This window comes from Pogoniulus pusillus, chromosome 20 (assembly GCF_015220805.1).
Source record: "Pogoniulus pusillus isolate bPogPus1 chromosome 20, bPogPus1.pri, whole genome shotgun sequence".
NCBI classification, from domain to species: Eukaryota; Metazoa; Chordata; class Aves; order Piciformes; family Lybiidae; genus Pogoniulus; species Pogoniulus pusillus.
In genome coordinates, this window is record NC_087283.1 from 14,115,059 (window position 1) to 14,136,265 (window position 21,207).

The following is a 21,207-nucleotide window of genomic DNA, read 5'->3' on the forward strand; positions in this document are numbered from 1 at the left end:
TATGCCTATTTCCATAGAGGAAATACAGCTCACTGATTTATTTTTACTCTCCCAAATCATTGAGACACAGTTCCAGATTTCAAGCTGGCAAGGTTACTTTGTTAGGTTCAACAAAAAAGATCTGCTGGTCTAATATGGGAGTAATGGGTATATATCTCTCCTAAAGACTGGTGCAAAAGTGCTATGAGCATGCACATTTTTGGAAAACCTATAGCAAGAATGAACAGACAGCTGCAAAAGATACTGAACTGCATGGGATTGTCTTTCAAAAAGAAAGCACCAGTGCTTCCCCAAGAAAACTCTTTCAAGGTACATTCCTCAACTAATGCACAAGAACTCTGAATGGAAATCAGCCTTCCTGTAACCTTACCCACCCTGGACCAGAACGACTGCAGATAAGTTACATGCACAGACAACATACCACTATTAAAATCTGATATAATTGTTCAATAACTCCTACTCTACAGGGCATCGTCTTGTTCTGTTTGGTTTTAACATCAAGATGGAATAAGTATTAATACTACATGAAGTCAATAGGATATTTTACAAGACAAAATTTTGTCAGTTGAGCATTTTGGCATCTGCAAAATACTCTTTCAGCAATTAATGCTATCTTCCAAGCCATCTAAAGCTTCAGCAGACCATGAACAAAGCCATTTAACATCCCAGATTTCTTCCACACCCAAGAACTTGTATGACAAAATTGTACCTCACTTTTTGTGATGGTCTCCATGTAATAGAATATGTAAAATACACTGGGAAAATAGGATGAGATTTAACAGACTGCATCATTCAACCAGAAGACTACTTCCAGTTTGCCAGGACTGAAGTGGTTTTACGGACAGAAAAGAACACACGTGCAAGTCATTTTACCCCAGCCATTCTTGGCACTGACTTGCTAGCTTAGACAAATTCCTTATAGCACTACCAGCTGGAAGTGACAGCTACCAAAATATCTGCAACTCAGAGTGGCGGGTGCTGGGCTAGGAACTGGAGGTGCAGTGGAATCCAGGGACCAGCACTTTGTCACAGAGGAGAGAGGAACTGATCTTTTTCTTTCTTTCACATGTCATGTCTTGAGGAGGCACATATCCACTTCTTGTCACAGATGAGAATGATAGCAATGCATATGTTTCTCAGTCAAGGAAAGGGAAAAGACCTTTCAAAAGTCCAAGGCAGCAGGAGGGTAAGAAAGAATTTGTATCGTTACCCCAGTAATATACTTCCTTTGGTACATAACAGCAGTAATAGTACCAATTCCTCCTCTACCATCTTTGGCACATTACAGTGCCAACAGAGAAAGGTATGCAGGTGGTCTCAATGACTGAAACAAAACTTCAGAGCTCCCAGAGGAGAAGGTGGAAAGTTTGCCATTGTCACTGTACCACACAACCAAAATATGCAAAAGACAATGCAGTGGTCGTCCTCCAGTAAATCTCCTGGTTGTGCACTGAGGCTGGCTGCATATCAGAGCTTTAACCCAAGACTGTTTCTAGGCCATGCTTACATTATGTTATTCTGTGGAAAAGGACATGTCCCTCTGACTTTTTGGTGTTATCTTGTCTTTCCTTTGTATGTATACTGTTCAAATTATGATCGAGTCCTGCCTCCATATGGTGCTTTAATCTTAACTAAATTGATTACAATTAAAATAGATGGTTCTTTGACTGATCCTCTTTTCTTAAGTAGAACTAATGCAGATTAACTGTCCATAGGAAGAAGCTTTAAGTATGCAGTGCAAGAGAAATCTCAAGTTTTAAGAGTAGCATTACCATGTATTAACATTGTTGTTTAATGTTTTGTGCTGTTTGACATTATAATAAAAATTAGCAACTAAAAATACATGTTCATGCAAAAAGACCCAACTTTTATCTTTCTCACTTGCATTTTATGTGTGTTGTCTCACTGAACAGCAGAACACCTACAGCAAGTAGTAATCCTTGCGTGTCCTGTAAAGTTGTACCTCCTGAAAAATTAGGCTGTCCACAGAACCATGTATTTGAAATTTCCTAATTACCTTTTTATCTTAATTTTGGTTTTAAACAGATCTAAATACATTAAATGAAAGACATGGGAGATTGCAATGACTGTTGAGACACAAACAACCTCATACAGTGGAGTATAACATCATTTGCAACTGCATTCCAAGGCAAAATCCCCAAATAATGAGCATGCATAAATTAAACTACAAAACTTTTAAAAAAATCCTTCATTTTCCATGAGTGGCTTATTTTGCTTTGACAGAAAAGTCGTGGTCAAGGAAATGATTTCCAACATACACAAGTCAATGAATATGTCCATGTGTATATCTTACTATATAACAAACATCAGGTTTGTGTAAGATAAGCTGTTTACATAAGGAGCAGATGGATGCAAAGGACTGATTCATGGGATAGTTTAAATGAAACCTTTCTTCTTTGGTATTAGTCCTCACAGAAGAGATCAATGAGTATTTTACTATCTGTTGAAAACACAACAGCAAATGCCTGCAGAATTTGGACAAATTCACGTTGCTGTAAGATTTTTTTCAGTATTATTTGTACCCATTTTTCCTCCAGTGGGTTGCAGAGCCTACGCTACAGCTATTTAAGTCCTCCAAAGATATTTCTGGATACAAGCATGAAAGGCACAAATGAATCCAATGCCAGGTGAAAAGGAGCATGTTTTGATTCTTAATGTTCCCAGACATGAATACTTGAGAATTACTGAATCATCACAGAAGGGTTAAGCAAAATAAAGCAGCAGAATGTTTGTTAATGCTTCAGTAAGAAATGCACTTGCTTAACTATAATCCCACTTCTAGATGAAGATTTTGTTTTGAGAAAGATACTCACTTTCAAATAATTGAAGTTTTGATATATGTTTCAGTACATAAAGAAGATTATTATCTTTTAAAACTACGTAGAAGTATGTCTTCAAAAATGTTTTGCAACCACAGGAAAAAGGGTCCTTGATGAATAATTCTGCAGAAACATAAGTATTTCATTTGACAGGGAACAGAGGTATGGCAAGAATGCATGAAAATAAATGCCGGGGCTAAATTTAGCTGACTTGCAAGAGAGCAACTGCGACAGCCACTACATTAGTAATACAGCTCATGCTGATGTTGACCTGGAAGGAAACACACATTTACAAACTGGTTGTACATGGAGGATTTAGGTCTGATGACATTTTATCTCAAATGGAATTTGTCCAGGTAAACTGTCCTATGGCAGTAGAAATTTTACTACAGCAATGTAAAGATTTTTGAGATGAAAATTTTGACAATCTCCTAAAATAGTTGACAATGCATTGTGACAGTAGCCTACCTCCTACAAGAAAGTACTTGCACTTTGGCCACAAGAACCCCAAGCAGCGCTATAGGCTGGGGACTGAGTGGCTGGAGAGCAGTCAGGAGGAAAGGGACCTGGGGGTACTGATAGATAGTAAGCTGAAGATGGGCCAGCAGTGTGCCCAGGTGGCCAAGAGAGCCAATGGCATCCTGGCCTGGATCAGGAACAGTGTGGCCAGTAGGACAAGGGAGGTTATTCTTCCCCTGTACTCAGCACTGGTCAGACCACACCTTGAGTACTGTGTCCAGTTCTGGGCCCCTCAATTCAAGAGGGATGTTGAGGTGCTGGAACATGTCCAGAGAAGGGCAACAAAGCTGGTGAGGGGCCTGGGGCACAGATCCTATGAGGAGAGGTTGAGGGAGCTGGGCCTGTTTAGCCTGGAGAAGAGGAGGCTCAGGGGTGATCTTATTACTGTCTACAACTACCTGAAGGGGCATTGTAGCCAGGTGGGGGGTGGCCTCTTCTCCCAGGTAACCAGCAATAGAACAAGGGGACACAGTCTCAAGTTGTGCCAGGGTAGGTATAGGCTGGATGTTAGGAGGAAGTTCTTCACAGAGAGAGTGATTTCCCATTGGAATGGGCTGCCCAGGGAGGTGGTGGAGGCGCCATCCCTGGGGGTCTTCAAGAAAAGACTGGATGGGGCACTTAGTGCCATGGTCTAGTTGATTGGATAGGGCTGGGTGATAGGTTGGACTGGAGGTCTCTTCCAACCTGGTTGATTCTATGATTCTATGGCAGCGTTCAGTGACTTTAGGATGAGTCTTGTGAGCAGTCACTACTAAACCACATCATCTATTACTGTACAGCACACATGCCACACTTCACACTTGGTACTGGGATTTAACTCCCACCAATTGCATGAGTATCATTTTCAGAAAGTGCAAGTTCTGAGCAGCAAGAACAAGCTTCAGAACACATTTTACTATGACAAACCACAACAGCAATCCAGAAGTCAATAATACAAAAATTATTATACAATCTAATATGCTTAGAAAGTATTTCTCTTCAAATTTAAAATCATATAAACCATTACCCTGTTAAAAAAAAAAATTCCTTAACATAACCTTCTGGATGAGCAACGAAGCATCCAAAAATAATATTCTTTTTCATGCTAATGGTTTCAACTTTATAACATTAGAACAGGCAAGCAGGCCCTACTGAGAGAAAGGATTGTGACAGATGGCAGGAGATATTGCAGTAATTGGACTGACAAAGCAGTAAACCTGACAGAACTTCAAAATCCATTCAATATATTCCATTTGAAGCAAATTTAACATGTATTAAAGTAGAAGCTTCATAGTAATGTTACCCCAAAAAGAGAAGCTTTCTATGTGATTCTGTTTGTTTTCTGGATGAAAGTGTTAAACTTCCATTTGGGAAATAAACAAAAGGACTGTTTACAATTTATCTTCATGTACTAGAATAGGATTAAGAACTCTGGAACCAAAGTTTGGAGCACTGGAAAAATTGGTTATGGTAGTGTAATTTATAGATATTTGATGATACAGGCAAATACTTCACATAGTACTCTTTAAGTGGATTAGTTAAGAGAGCCATACACTTTTGCTGGCAAATCTGAATTCAGTTTGAAGAGACAAGAAAATGTATCACTAGTTACCAAAGTTAATTAAGTTGTTAATTCTGTATGGTCACAGATAAGAAGCATTCATGTCATGTTTTTGCACCAAACCACTGCTGTCCATGGAAACTTAAGGATTAATGCAAATTTAAATGATATTTTTTTCAGAATAAAAGGAAACATGACAACGAAGCAAGCAGCCAAAAAGTAGTCAAAATTATCATTAAGGAACATGAACACACTATAGCAACAAACGAGGCCGATGTTGCTGGAGGCCTAAGTTATTTGCTTTAACATTCAAGAAAGGATGTGTAGAACATGCCTCAGACCAATATACATTTTCATAGAGGAGAGCGACTTGGTGAATGAAATATGAGACAGTTTTATTATTCCAGAGCTTGAATAAATTAGAAGACTATGAAAATCTGATTTTGCATCAGCTTACCAAAAAAAAAAAAAAAACAACCAACCACCCACCACCAAAAAAATGGACAGTCTTAACTTGCTGTTTTCCAGCAGGGAAGATGATACAACAGCAGAAACTAGAAGATGACAGTATTCCACTTAAACCTGTCAAAGTGTCCAAGTCACTGGCTAAAATAGTTTCACATCCTAGCATGAATGATGTGCTAGCATGCTTGTGCTATTTTACTATTTTGAAAAATATCATCGACCTCACTTATTTAGCTTTCAATAAACTGGCTTAAAACCTAAAATGACAATGACTATTTGCTGACAGACACAAAGAGCAGGGATGAGCCATGCCCCCTGCAGGCAACTATCAGATACATGAACTTTATCAAAGTAACCATACCAAAATCACCTGGCAGGATCTGTTTGGCTCACAAAAGGCCTTTGACAGAGTTCTTCAACACAATTCTGTTTAAAAAGCCAAAGAGCCATATGGTAAAAACTCAGAATACTAGCTTAAAAACAAAAGTTGTCCAGGGGGATAGAAATTAAGGAATAATCACTTTACTATCAGTATGGCTAAAGAATAACAGTAATGCCTTAAGATTTTGTACAGCATTATTTATAAGCCAATTTGAGAGAAAATATGAGAATATCATATTTGGCCAGCACAGTCTGTACTGTGGAGTTAGGCTACTACTGCTGAAGAGACTCTGACAAGCTTTCTGTTTGCTATGGCTACCATGTCTAATTCTTTTTACAGGCTACCAGCTTGCCACTTCTGTCACACATTTAAGCGTTTTTATCTCCTGAATAAAAGAAGAGTTCAGGTAAGCATGGTTAATTTATCATATTCACAAGATGAACTTTAGGCAAGGATTAGATTTTCTGTTGAAGAAAATTAGTCCCCTTCTTTTTGTGAATGAGCAAGGTCATCCACGAGGCATCTTTCACCTGTCAGTCTCCTGAATCACAGTGGTGAGTTGGATTTGTTTGAATCCTACAAGCCACCTTTTTTACTAAAATGAAAAAGCTTCCCATGCATGTTCCAGCACGAAAGCTGTAATTCCCTATTCTTTGTACTGATTGCAGCACTTAGATAAGAGAAACATCACAACAAATACTGCAGAATAATCTTTGGGTTAAGATTCTGTATTGCCATTATGAAACGTTTGAGTTTTTAAAACCAATAGGCATGATAAAAAATTTAAAATCAATCTAATAAGTTACAATTAAATACAATGATTAAATGAAGGAGGAAAGCAAGCTAAAAATCACACTGACCTCAAGGCTTCTGCAGCAGCCATTCCCCATTGTAGGTGTAAAAGGATGGATTTGTTATAGATGGGAGGAAACTGAAATTTTCAACAGACTCCTGGAATATCAGAAAGATCAGATAGGACATCATGCAGTAAATTTATGTTTTCATTACATAACTGTAAATGACTTTGCATTGCTTTAAATGCAGATCATATTTTGTGGTATCTGTCAGGTTACCTAGGATGGTCACTTCTAGCAGGCAAATTGCAAGAATTACACAGAACAAAGATTCAGTTCCTCACTATTAAATCCTTTCCAAATAAACTTGAAGTCATTGGGCCATAGACATGTGGGTCCTTACTAAAAGTTTATTTACACACATGAAAAACATCTACATTCATCATGCCCTCCGTTGGTTTGTAGGAACTGTTTGGGCTACAAAGACACCACCACCACCCCCCCCCCAGCTACCTGTCCATAATCACCACTGCTTTGCTGGAAGTCTCCTGGCAGCTTTACAAAGTCAGTTATGAAGCTGTTTACTTTGCTGTGAACTGGAATTTTGCAGTAATTAAATATTTTCCAAGGAAGAAGGCTCAGTGCAAATCTGCAACAGCTATAGCTATCCTTCTGTCACCTTCATTCCTTTCCCTACAATTCATATTAGTTATCTTTCTCAGTAAAAGCAATGTTTGAGTGCTCTGTGCAGTATGCTGGGTATGCCTTTCTCTTCTGTGCCTGTGTCTTCATGTATGAAACTGTCTAGCTGTACAGGGGACTTTTCACCTTGATTTTGTGCATGTTTTTTAACATACAATTTCAAGACATGTTACAGGAGGTTAGGAGGACAAACAGTACTTCTACTGTACAATTATAATGATAATGCTTATGGCATCATAATTGTGACATCATTACAGTCTTACACAGGAATTCTAAGACTTTAAGTGTTGTAGCAGAGTACTCACGCAGGTAAGTTAAACATGATGCACTACACAGCTGATTGGTTTACATGAGGCTTAAATTATTTGTGTGGAGTTGTTACACCAGCATGTTCCTCGTCTGAAGCAAAAGCCTCTCCAACAGCGAACTAAGACATTTAAACCAGCCTCCTTTGTCTGTTGCTATAGTAACTACCTTCAGTAAGAACTCTGCAGACATTTCAAACATAGCCTATATGAATTGTTTATATAATCATATTTTATAGGCAGACTGATTTCTTTCTTAATAAGAAGTCATTGTCTCAGGGGGGAAATGTAAATTTTACTGGCTGCATTAGCAGAACAGATGTAATATATGACCCTGATATGAATAAAGACACTGATTTTTTACTAAGCATTTTTAACAGTTACGACACATCGTTACTCTATGATATATTTGTACTAGGACACAAACATTCTGTCTTTAGGGCTGCCAGTCAAGCATACCTGCCAGCATTAAAGTCATTTGGACAACATCTAGACTGTTTCTCTCATACAGCAAATATTTTGAAAAAAACACAAATATTTTCACATAATCAAATTTACAAAAAACCTCTCACACACACCCAAATGCACTCTGCTTGAGGGACAACTACAGTATTGAGGGAACCTCCTCAGGATATATGATAGTCAGATACCACTGTTGGGTCTCTGGGGAGAAGTTGAAATCTCAAGTTCCCTACAGATACTTTGATTCCACTCTAAAAAAGTTGGATTGATTGTAAAAAGGGATATAATCCAAAGCTCTAAACCCTGCCATTAAATCTAAGATGTGAAATAGGAAAGTTATAGCTGGTTCCCTGCAACTGAAATGCAGTTTTAACGTATTTTCAGCACTGTAAGAGATTTAAAGCAAAACACATTACAAAATTAAACACATAGTGAGAGCCTTCATTACAAAAAAGCAGTCTATCACTTTACACCCAAGATGTGATTAATGTATCCCAAAAAATTATCTTATAGGTTTGAAAACATTTAAGCAAGAGAAGTTATTAGTCTATGTTAATTCCAAGCACCTTACTAACTTACCTGAAAATACACTCTCATGAAAGACAAATGCACATACAGCACAAAGGAAAAGCATTTGGTAACTTCTCAGAGTACTTCAGGATTCATTATTTCCTACTTTTGGCTGAAGCACTTCACAATAAAATTTAGAATAGAGAATTATGCATATGAGGCTAAAGTTCCTTTTTAAACTTTTGACATTACATTAATGGATTTAGTCTAAGTTTGGATGGATTTCATCCAAATTTGGATGAAACTCTTTTGAAGCACTTCGATTCTGGGACAGTTCACCCTTCTATTTTAATGATCTGCACATCTGGTGGCATAACTGTGCTTTTGTGGCTTTTCTTCCAGTTTGATTTGCCATATTAGAAGCTTGTTAATGATTTCATTATCTCTAATTTAATTACATGTACTTCTAAAAAAATGAGATTCCTGAACAGGTCAAGATAATGTTCTTGCTAAACAAAGTAGCAAGACAGTAACTTTTCATAATCCACAAAGATTACTTGTAAAACATTCTCCAAAATTCAAGGTTTTTGTCTTTTTCTTGTCATTGAATGAGGTTTATCACTGTTAATTGTTGCTATGAAACTAAAATAGTAATTCACTCCATACTTCAGATGCAACTCTTGAAGCACCATACTGTCTTTACCTGAAACCTTTGCTCCTAAATATTTCAGGCACTTAACTCTAGTGCAGTCACATTTGAAAACACCATATGATGAAGTAAGACCAGAGTGGTGTTTCTGATAATAATCAATAGCAAATGTATACAAAATAAAAAGAAACACCACTCAGAATTAGCAATTCTAATCAAAGCTTTGGGAAAATGGCATTATCACAGCTGCAAAACTAAGAGTATGGCTTTTTTTGTTCTAAGACACATCTTAAATTCAGCTGGCTACCCACTCTATAATGAAGTTCTGTGCTAAGAAGGATCATCATCATGCAAAACATAATGCAAGGTGGATTCTGAGAATGCTTTCTGCATTAACTGTTTCTGGAACTGGGTAGGAAAGAGAAACTGTGAATTTAACCATAACAAAGAGACTTCATACATATTATTCATCTCACCAAGGTTCCCATTACAGCATTTTATGTACTATGTGGTGCATTTATCACAGTGAAAAATAATTTCTTCTATGTTTTTACTATAATCACTCCATAACATTAGAGTAGTCTCAGACAAGTTTGCCACTAATATAGCAATAAAGACAAAAAACCCTCCCAAACTATAAGGCACTAACAAAATAATTATTGCTTTGATCAAATTACTCTCAGTCAGGGAAGGAAGATAAACACACATGATGTTTAACTGAAAACAGAAAAGTAACATCCTCCAATAGAAGGAATTATCCAAGTTACCTTGCATTGAAATCTTGGAATTGATTTGTCATTAGTAGTAAAAACACAAGTGCTTCAAATGGGGAAAAGCAAAATCAATATTCATCTGTGTGGGTTCTTTTGGCAAATTCTTTATTGATCTGAAAGAAATTGCAATTTAAACCATCAAAGAGATTAATTTACTATATCACTTAACTACTATTCAACAAACAGCAAGAGTGAGCCTAGTGTATATGGCCAGAGAGACAGAATAAAAATGTATCCTAACAGAAAATCCATGGACAAACTGAAACAACAACCTAAATCTAGTTAATTCAGCTGTTTTCCCATATCCAAAAGAAAATGCAAGACTTCACAACTGAAAAGCACTCCATTACTATGGGATACAAAACCAGAAAGAACACACATGAGTTTCTCTGAAACACCTCCAAGAACAGAAATTGTATATAAGGAAGACATCTTCCAAGCCTCCTCTTGAGGCCATAACGTGTTTTATAGAACGTCTGCACTTAATCATGTAGTACAAAAAACAGACTTTAAAGACCGGAAAAATTTTCACACAGATCCTTATGTGTTCAAAAGAAAGGGGGGGAAAAATGACAGACAAAATCAGGAGCTCTGTCTGCCCTTAAAGTCAAATGTCAGCACCCAGAAACAGGGAAAGAATGGCACACTACTCCAGGCTGTTTCATAATTCGAGATGTGGTCTTGCAATATCTAACTCTTTCTGCATGTCCTATCTTGCTTGTTGTGTCTTGTATCATCATGAGAGTGAGAATTTTTTTATTCAAAAAAGAGAAATTCAATACAAATGTCAGTCATGAAACCCATGTATGCATGAACATAACTTTGTGAGCTACCAAAATTTGTGAACAACATTAAAGACAAAACCAAGACTTGCACAACCATGGGTACAGCCCCTCAAGGAACTTAAACAAGAACCAAGTCATACCTTAACATCAACCCTTCAAGTAAATCACCTATATTTTCACATTACATTTTCTGTCTAAGTATTTAAGCAAAGCATGAAGGTGTTTTGGGCTCCCATTTAGAATGTTTACTTTGTACAAACAGTAGCAAGCATTAACTGCAGGTAGAGATAAACAAAGACTATATTTGAGATATCCTGAAGAGAAGACAGAATATGAATCTCATTTTAGGAAACATTTTAGAAGAACTTCTCAAAATAACCAAATCTAAAAATCCAGAAGCTTAGAGACAGAGTAACTGTAGGAATAGCAGAGATGCCAGTGATGCAACATCTTGCACCTCATACAGAAGGAGTATCAAATTTACTTTATGTAAATGCATTGCAGTTTCAAATACTAATTTGGGCACTTAATGTGCTGCAAGGTCATAATAGCAATATGAATTATTGTCTGCTATTATTATAAAGTGTAGAAACTAGGATAAACTGAAAGATATATTTGAATAGATGAACACAGCAACAGCATTACAATTTTGCAGCCTGTGAATACTTTTCTTTTTTACTCCATGATGCAAAAAGCTAACACAACACACAGTTTGACAGAAAGTTATGCTCAAACCAGCACTGACAGAGATGTAGATCAGACTTAAATAGACTCAGGTATTGGTAAAACTTTCCTAGAGTCATGAAACACTATTGATACTTTAAATGACTCAATATTTGGGGGGAGGAGGGATTGGAAAGCCTTGGAAACACTGAGCACTAGCCCACTTCATTTCAGAGAAGAGGTACAGCAAGTCAAACATGAACTTTAACCCACAGTGTTTTATCCCAAACTGCAGTAGAGGCATCAGTGAATAGCACTACCTTTAAAAACGGCTGTACAGGGTGACACTGAGGACTAAGAATGTGCTGATGTGATAAATACCTGTGAAAAACATGCTTCACACTATTAAACAGGCATTCCAAACCTGGAGAAAACTGTTTGAACAAGAGCATGTTTTAATATAAGCTTTTGAGGTGAAGATCTGAAAGACTCTTTGAAGACTCTCTAGAAAATTGGTATTTTCTATTATAGTACTGCTTTAAAGTTTTAAGTGGGTTAAGACCACCCAGTCATTTACCAAAAATTACACAAGTGCACCACACAGTGTGAGTGACTCAAAAACTGCAGCCTGCAGGCCATGAAATATGCTGTGGACCTACACAGTGCAGTAATCACAGGAGTGATTGCTCACCAGAGCTCAATTAGAAACAAGCATGATGAAGCAGCTGAAATTAGTCAGAACATAACTACGTTTCTGTGAGCCACAAGAATAAATGCACTTGTAAAAAGGGAAAAAAAAAAAAAGTAACTCTTCCTGCTAGAATTGGATTATCAATTCACTAAGTTAACAAAGAAATCTTCATGCCTGTGGTCATAAGGAAAAACTCTGGGTAAAGGATGTTTTTGGAACGTTAATCTCTTACTGCTGAGTACTGAGAAGTCCAACAGTCTATTACCCTGTATGCACAACATTGAAAAGGACACTGTTGAGTTGCCTTAGTATGTAAGGATGAGGACCGTTAATGCACTTCGGTGATATGAGCTTTGTCTTCCAAGGCACTCTTAATATTACAAGATTTTGGACAGTGATATAAGGAGCTGTATTGAAAATATATGAACACATACTTGAATTTCCACATAAAGTCCATTTACTCCATCTCCCTTAGAAAAAAAAAAAAAAAAAAAAGGATCAATACAGTGCTTAATTTACATGTTATCATCTAACCCACCAACATTACCAGCCTCTTCAATCGAGGAGCCCAGAACTGAACACAGTACTCAAGGTGTAGCCTGACCAGTGTTGAGTACAGGGGCAGAACAACCTCCCTTGTCCTACAGGCCACATTGTTCCTGATACAGGCCAGAATGCCGCTGGCTCATGTTCAGCCTACTATCTAACAGTACCCTCAGGTCCCTTTCTTCCTGGCTGCTCTCCAGCCACTCTGTCCCCAGCCTGTAGCACTGCTAGGGGTTGTTGTAGCCAAAGTGTAGAATCCCTGCACTTGGCCTTGTTAAATCTCATCCCATTCACCTTTGTGCACCCATCCAGCCTGTCAAGGTCCCTCTGCAGGGCTCTCTTACCCTCCAACAGATCAACACCTGCTCCTAACTTGATGTCATCTGCAAACTTACTGATGCTGGACTCAATCCCCTCCTCCAGATCATCAATAAAGATATTGAAAAGGACTATAAACAGCTATCTAGAAACAACTCAAAGATCCCGAGCCAGAACATTCACATTTAATGACAACAAAATAGCATCTTCCCATTTGCAGCTTTAGAATTCCTGACTCAGACACCTATGCAGTAAAGCCACGTGGCCAAACAACAGGAGTCTAGGATACTGGGATTTGAAGCAGTTCATAATAGCTACAGTGCTGCAGCCTGAAGGTAGATTAGAAAGTAAAAATAAAGCTCCATCAATCTGCCAGGAGCTGTAATCGCACATTTGACCTCGCACAGCCAAGGAACCTGCCTACATCTGGATCGTCACCAGTTTCTTCTTGCAGTGGTGGTCAAGCTCACAAGAATGAGGCAGACCATCCCCTAGGCCAGCTCCTAATCTCTTTGCTCAGGTTTTCAGTCTTCACGACAGCAATTGAAGACTAGAAGCTGTCTTCTCGCATTACCACACATGCACCTAAACCAGAAATGGGGATACATGAGATATGCTGCTAGCTTTCCAGCAGTAGAAAACACACCACTATTAACTGGTGTAAAAATCAGCTAAGTCTTAGCCTCCTTACCTTACTGTAGGCATTGATCAGTACCTGCTCTCTGTATTACTTCTTATCCTGCTTTAACTAGTTCAAGTATGACTCTAATAAGCAGACTTTCAGATACACCAAGCTTCTATGAAGCCATAATCCACCCTTGAAAGCAAGGCAATTCTCCTCTTTGAAAATAGCCAAATCATCCAGAATAACATTAGCTTCATAACTTAACATGGCAGAACACTGATCTCTCAACTCCATTTGCTTACCAGTGTGGTACATACAATGATTTACATTATTACTGAAAAGCTTTTGAGCCAACAACAGTTTCAAAGCATACACACTGAAATTTCTTCATTCTCAGAAATTCTGTAAATGGTGAATTTGCTTTATTAGTAAATAGAGCAAAACAAATAAATTTTATCACACTCTTTCATACTGCACTACATCCAGACTAGAAAATATGAAAACCTGCCAGGTTTATTTTGGTTCCCATGTTTTAACCCTCAGCTTTGCATATTAACCACAAAAATCTATGCTTACAAACAAAATCATACAGTAAGTAGTTTCAGCAGAAGATAAAGCAAAATATTAACCTAAAACCCCCTCTGGCCAGCTGACAAAAACTCCTTCGCACTGGATAAAAATCTTCTCTGACACACAATAACATGCTGCTGCTGGCAAGACTGCTGCAGTGTAGGACTGAGTTATCACTTTGACAACATACACGCATCATATCATCCAATCTCACATATTTAAGGACAGAGGCTAGACTTCCTTCAGCTCTCCTTAATTTTAGAACAAGAAATAGGCAACTTACATCATGGATTGCTTCCCTGAGTCAGATCAGCCAATAGCAGTAGGAGCAAACCAGTCAGATTTACTTTTGAATTTTACTTACCTTTAAGTTCTTGCATTGTTGAAATTTGACCTTTTCCATCACCACCAACTGCCAAATCCCTTTGCTACTCACTCCAAGGTGAAGACTTCAGTTTCTTGCTGAAGTGTACTATTTTGTGTAAGTAATTAAATATTTATTGGAACACTTTAATGTGATTCTCACACGTTCCTTATGATCGTAATAGCCACTGTCTGGACCACTTAAGAAGTAGGCTGTTTAATTTTATACATCTGGTTTATTAGACCAGGGCTGTGATTATCCACAGGAAAATGTGACTGCTGTAAGGCACAAATGAAAACAAAACAATAGCAAAAAAAAATCCTTCAGTGAACATGAAGGTAATAGGAAGTGATTGTTTGCATTAATAACAAAAAATGTTCTTTACCATGTCAAGCATAGAAATCTCCAAATATTCTCTAGACCAGGAACATAGCAATGTGTACCGCAGTGGACAACGTAACTCCTGATACTTTTGAAATCAGCCTGACAGATGAAAAATGAAAGCAGTATGGTTTGCCATAGTAAGTGTAGAGCTGATTTGAAGCGCTGAAGTCCCCCTCATTATCTGAAGTGATGCGAGGCATATGCACCACAGGAAAAGAAAATCGTTATTTTAAGACTGGGCTTTGTATCTCCCAGTTCAGGCTGAGGTGTTTCCTCCTGCCACAACTCTCCAGTGCCTTGTGGGAAATAAGAGGGCTACCTCTGCTGTGCCAGCAGCCTGTCATACCACCAAGAAAGGAACAATAAAATTAGAAGAATTACATTCCTGAACAATAACAGAGTAATATCCTGCTTTGTTAGAGAATGACTTAGCAAACAACCTAGCTGCTACGCTCTTCAAGATGGCACTTCAGACACCACCCCTCTGCACCCTGAACTTTCACCTTCTTGACTGACTACAAGCATCTGCACCTGATCAAGTCATGAAGGCATGCTCACCATGAAAATCTGCAATAGCCCAGCTAAAGCAGACAGGTACACCAGCAGGTCCCTGAGCCTTTTGAGGCTGTGTCAGTGAGGCTGCAGTCACAGAACAATCTGTTGCACCAACGCAAATTGCCAAAGCACTGCAACAGGAAAGGAAATGCATGGGTAAAGCCCAGTCACTGGCCGTATCGTAGAACAGCCCTGTATCTACGTGTACTGCAACAGTGTATTGCCATCTGGAAGGTAGAGTAGTGGAGCATGGAGCCTCAGCATCGTTCCGAGAGAAAAAGCATAGGAAGGGCTAGCATGTTAGTTCTGTTACCCATGAGGTTTTCCAAGTCTTTTCCTCCACTGATGCAGTCTAGCATATCTTCCCCTGCACCAAAGTTCATCCCAACAAAATTTACACTGAAGCACCTTCTGGTTTAACACAGCTAATGTGTGTTTTACGGGGGAAAAAAAACCCACCACACAACATAGTGGAGAGATAAACATTATGACTAAGCTTGCAGGGCTTTGGTTTTACTTTCCATGTATATTTTTATACATGGAAAGTAAAAGAAAAATAGTTTTTTATATAATTTAATGTACAGAAAATACGCAGCCAGCTATTAATTTTGCTTTGTCTAATGAATTATTTTACTGAGTTTTAGAGTAGAAGCTCCATCTCCACAGATTTGTCTCAAAAGCTGTTTCATATACTCTAGGCTCACAGTACAGCTGTAAAATCATGTCTAGAATGTATCATACTCATGTCTTCATCTAAGCTAGTAAAAATCAGTGCTTAATTACCAGAATATGTGTTGCCTAGGAATCCTCCAGGAAAAGGGTATTCAGAGAACAGGAATATAGATCAAATTTGCTGTCAGAAAAGAGAGATTAATACAATGTCACACATTACTGTCAGGGTTCAGTTATGATAAGCTAGGACAAGAATGATGCATGCATCTTGTTCCTCCTAGAAATACTTGTGCGGCAGTAAATTTATCTACTCAGTAAAGATACACAAAGAAAAGGTTAAGACAAAGCTCAAGTTTGCCCAGATTTAAGAATGGAATAGTGGAAAGGCCAGACAGCAATGAAATGAAGCCAAGACCAACTAGGAAAACCACAGGCTGAACTTAATTGCACATTTACTAAGTGTCAAATGCAGTTAAGTCTGAAATAGACTAGATAAATAGGATGAGGAGATCTTATCCTGGAAGAGTTATCTTGCAACTGCATAAAGATTTTGCAAAACTAAACATTTTCTCCAGCTTTTCTAACAGCTACACAAGAAAGCATTCTGGAATTAGTGTCTCACTTAAGAGGCAGGAAACATCAAAAGGGAGATGAGCAGATCATTAGTCATCACTATAACATCTAATGCCTTTAAGGGAAAAAAAAAAAAAAAGAATATTTTTAAATGAAAAACAACAGAAAGGTAAGAGAACTTTTCAAGAAGGAACTGATTTTCTAGTTTCAAATATATAATCCACTAACAAAATACATCACTCAAAGTTGAGTTTACAAGCCTTGTGTTAGGTCTTTCGCTTTAAGTATTTCTTTCTGTACTCCTGAAGGAAAAGCTGTAAAACAAAGAAACTTCAATTTATTAGCGATGGGATTGGAAGGACAGAACTCTGAGATTGAGAGAGCTCCATTCAAAGCCTAATGATATTTGAGTCCCAAGGGACTAAGAATTTAACCACAATTTCATCATACAGTTCCTTCACAAAGCAAATGGCTGGAAGTTGTACTAACAGCTTCATCTTTTCACATTTTGCTCTTGACCTACTGACAACTTGCACAATAGAGTCAACCATTGGCATCTGGTAATGAAAAGGCAAAACTGTGCTGGCATTGAAAGCAGAAGAGTCACATTTTTATTATGTTCATAAATGTAAAGCTGATTCTTAAAAAAGAGATAAGAGGCTGTCAGGAGATAAACCAGGCTTAAAATGAAGCACAAGGGAAAGAAATACTACCTATACATCAGGAAGGCAGCTCGCTGAGAATTAGTTTTGAAAAGATGAAAGAACCACAAGATTAGTTTGTAGCCCAAGTCCTTTAATAAGGATTACACTTGGGAAATAAAGGGACAACATCAAAGCATGAAACATGGCATGTGACCTAATGAATAGCTCGAGATATGAAAATATTGCCAGATTTAACATTAAAGAAATCCTTGAGTGAAGTTAAAGCCTAAAGTCACTAAGTTGCAAACATTTGTGGGTTTGTGCACATAGAGATACTGCAATGGCATTTACGTTCAGCAAAATGTAAAGGTGAATTCTGATGTTAAGTGTCCTGAGCAGAACAAAACCAGCAGCAGTGCACTAGTAAAGCTGCAATGAATACTGTAGTTCACATAATGGGGGGGGGGGGGGAGAGGTGAGAGGGAAGCTTCTAAATTACATCTTTCTCTTCTATTGGCTGTTCACTAGAATGAGTGATTTGTTGTTGTCATCTCACTTTAAAAATGGCTAGAGTGAAAAGTCTGCATCAGACTAATTACATCTGCTTCTATGCAGCACATTCGCTTCTGGTGAAGGCATATGCCTGCTAGGCTACTTTCAGAAATTATTCCCAAGTCACTTGTCTGGCAATGGGCTCTTTACACCATGTATGATTGTTCCATAGGACACAATGAACCACAATTAACTATTTTCCTATATACACTTTACATACCAGTTCAAAAGCTGACTCTTGCACATAGTACAAAAAAAAAATCTGAGGGCAGCTTCTAGGTTTGTAATTGAAGAGTCCTTCACCAGGCAATCCTTCCAGTTTTTCTCTCAAGTGAAAACTAATGCACTGTGCAACAGTGAGCCACTGAATGTTCACAGCTGTGGGCGGAGAAGATTGCAGTTGAGAACATAATTTTAATTTTCCATTCATTTCCAAAACATCAGCTGCTACAAATGGCATACGGTTTTAAAAGCGTTACAATAATGCACTGAAAGGCACAGTATGAATGCCACTAATAGAGACATTACTTTGATTTCTCTTTATTCAGATTAATGGGATTTAGTTAGATGCTGTCCTCCCTCAGGAAAAGGTGCATGGGCACTGATAGCTGCTCGAAGTAAACAGCTGGGCAAAGAAAAAACACAGAAGGCTGAATTATGCTACCCTTCCAAATGCTGTTTTCTAGAAATCCCTTCAAGTAGGAAACATGGCAGCCAACCACTATGTTGAATAGAAGCTAATGAAATACTTGTAAATGTTTTATGTTAAGAAAGAGCATGTCAATGTTTAATAGCAGTGAGCTATAGATGAATGACACTGAAAACCATGGAGAAAGATATACCACTAGTTGCTGAACATCTGTTGTCCACTCTCCCATGATGAACTCTGTGTTCTCTCTTTGAAGATTTCCTTTTTTCCCCTCGCAATGAAAAGCATAATAGATTAAAAAAAACTTCCACAACACTGGAGAGCTAGGAAAAAGTAGCACACAGATTATTAAAACACATGCACAATCTCCATGCTAGAGCTGTTTTCTACCATGTTCTCCATACTTGCAGCAATGCAGCAAAGTTTCCACATGCAGTATATACACTATTAATAAATATTTGTCACATTTTATTGACATTATGTAAGGCTAATGGAACAGGTTAACTGCTTGGAAAGCAGCAGTAAAAATAGCTTGTGCAAATATTTTAATCGCAATGCTACTAGGAGTCAGGCCAGTCAAAAAAGAAAGGTACCAAAACTTCCCTTCCCATTCCATTTGAACTGATTGCCCACAATGGAAACAAACACTTCCTGGGACATTAAGTTTTCGTCAGCTTCTGTGATACCCAGTTCACTCAGTCTCTTCTTGTGCATCTGGTGCTTCTTTGCAGAAGTAGTCCCAAGTTCATTTGCAATTTCATAATTGCCTTCCATTTCTTCAGAATTTTCAGCTTTTTCATAAAGCTCCAACTCAGTTACACATCCAGATAGTTGTTCTTGTCTGAAGTCCCCCACACAAGTTGTCCCACCACCTGCCTGGGTAGGGTGTGTACCCCCTAAGTTGAGAAGTAATAATCACATAAAACAGAGAAATTATTTAAAACTCTTAGAATTATATTTTCTTTAGTCTTACTGTTTTCACCTTCATCTCTCTTATTTTTGAGGTAACTACTCAGTGGCAGTCACATATTCCAAATACTGTGTAAGATGTTGAGGAAAACACAGAAACAGTTGTCACATTTATTGCAGAGAAGAAAAAAAACTGTGCTAGGAGCAGAGCCCAGCTCTAACACATGAAAGAAAAAAAATAGGGGGAAATTAACATAAAGTGGAAGAGCTAAAAGAGAAGCTCTAACTGCTTTCCTGCTGGTTTCTGTATGACCCAAAGAGGCCAGCAGTCACACAGGCTCTGCTTAGCACAGGGAACACAGATCAGACACTTAAAGACTTAACAATGAAAGTGCACACATATCACATAGCACAGACATTCACAGTATCTCTCTGCAGCAAGTCCACCCTTTTGAAAATTCCAGTGTTCCAAAATTTACACAAATTTATTTCTGCTAAAGCTACCTAGACATTATCAACACATTAGGAGACTTGATTATGAAAGATGCAATCAAAAACCTGGGTATACTAGATTTACTAGTTTCAAGCCTTCCTTTTAAGAAAAGAAAAAAGTACCTTTTGTTCTCAATTCAGAAGCATCCTTTACATCAGAGGGTATTGCTGGTCTAACCAGGACCACACCGTATCCTTCATTATTATGGATCATATTATTGACCATGGTTATCTTGGGAATGTCATTATGTTCATCCAAAAAGTTCTAGAGCAAAGAAATAGAAAATCAGTATGTTACATTCAGCTCAAAGGAGGGAAAAATCTAGTTAGGATTTACATGTATTGGCTAGAATGTTTTTCTTGGCCTATGCAAGTGACGTTGCAAAAGGCATTTTATTCCTTGCAGATAAGAAATTATACTGCTATAGCGGACCAATCCAAGGCAAACAAATACCATCACCATCTTATGTGACACAAGAGTTCTACCAGAAGGCAGCAAGGTTATAAAGCCAACTTGAATGCAATTATCTGCATGAATTCTAGTAGTTAAAAGCAAGAACATTCTGCCTTGAACTGACCTTTATCAGTACTCCCTCCTTGCAGTGGTGTATGCCATTGTCTAGCAATGCACATGTACTACCTGGGTATATTTCCACACCAGCACCCTACAAGATAAAATTGATAGCGGTTCAGGCACATACTTCAGGCACATCTCCAGTTTAACTTGACAACTCCATTGCAGATCTTTGTGTTCATCTACCAGTTTGTGCAATGCAAAACTCTTTTCACTCCAGCTTGACAGGTTTAACCAACTTCAGCAGCCACCTTCAAGGTAAGAGGCCCTATCAATGATATCACCACCAGTCTCTAACAGCTTTATTAAAGAGTAACTTTAATATTGCTTTCTTGTTCTTTAGTCATTCACCTCAACACTTAAAGATCCCACCATTCTTCAGACTGTCCTAACCAGAGCTCAATTCTGCATTTATCATCCTTCTGTAAGAATCAGTGGATGAGGTCTCCAAAAGGGTCGTTTCCAGAACAAATGCAAGGTTTAATGAAAAAAAAATTCATAAGAGAAAAATGAAAGTCATGTTCAGCAAGAACTTTAAAATTAATCAGTCCAGCAATGTTGCAATGATCATTTTAAAGACATCCCCTGTTAGAACATCATTTTCATATCACACACACACATCTGCATGAGACACCTCAACTCTAGATATTAATGGAGTCCACAAGACCACTGAGACCAATCTCAAGCTTAGTAGCATGTA

At 38.0% G+C, this 21,207-nt stretch overlaps 1 protein-coding gene across 2 annotated transcripts in view; it reads right to left on the reverse strand.

Moving 5' to 3' along the window:
- Positions 1–18,277: 18,277 nt before the first annotated feature.
- Positions 18,278–21,207, reverse strand: part of SHCBP1 (SHC binding and spindle associated 1) — a 91,333-nt gene continuing 88,403 nt past the window's right edge. For both annotated transcript variants that reach the window (XM_064160314.1, XM_064160313.1), the window contains 3 exons: positions 20,512–20,598; positions 20,057–20,198; positions 18,278–19,428 (listed from right to left, as the gene is read on the reverse strand). In XM_064160314.1, the coding sequence (XP_064016384.1) occupies positions 19,109–19,428; positions 20,057–20,198; positions 20,512–20,598 (549 nt within the window). In that variant the 3' untranslated portion in view covers positions 18,278–19,108. The remainder of the gene's footprint in view (positions 19,429–20,056; positions 20,199–20,511; positions 20,599–21,207) is intronic.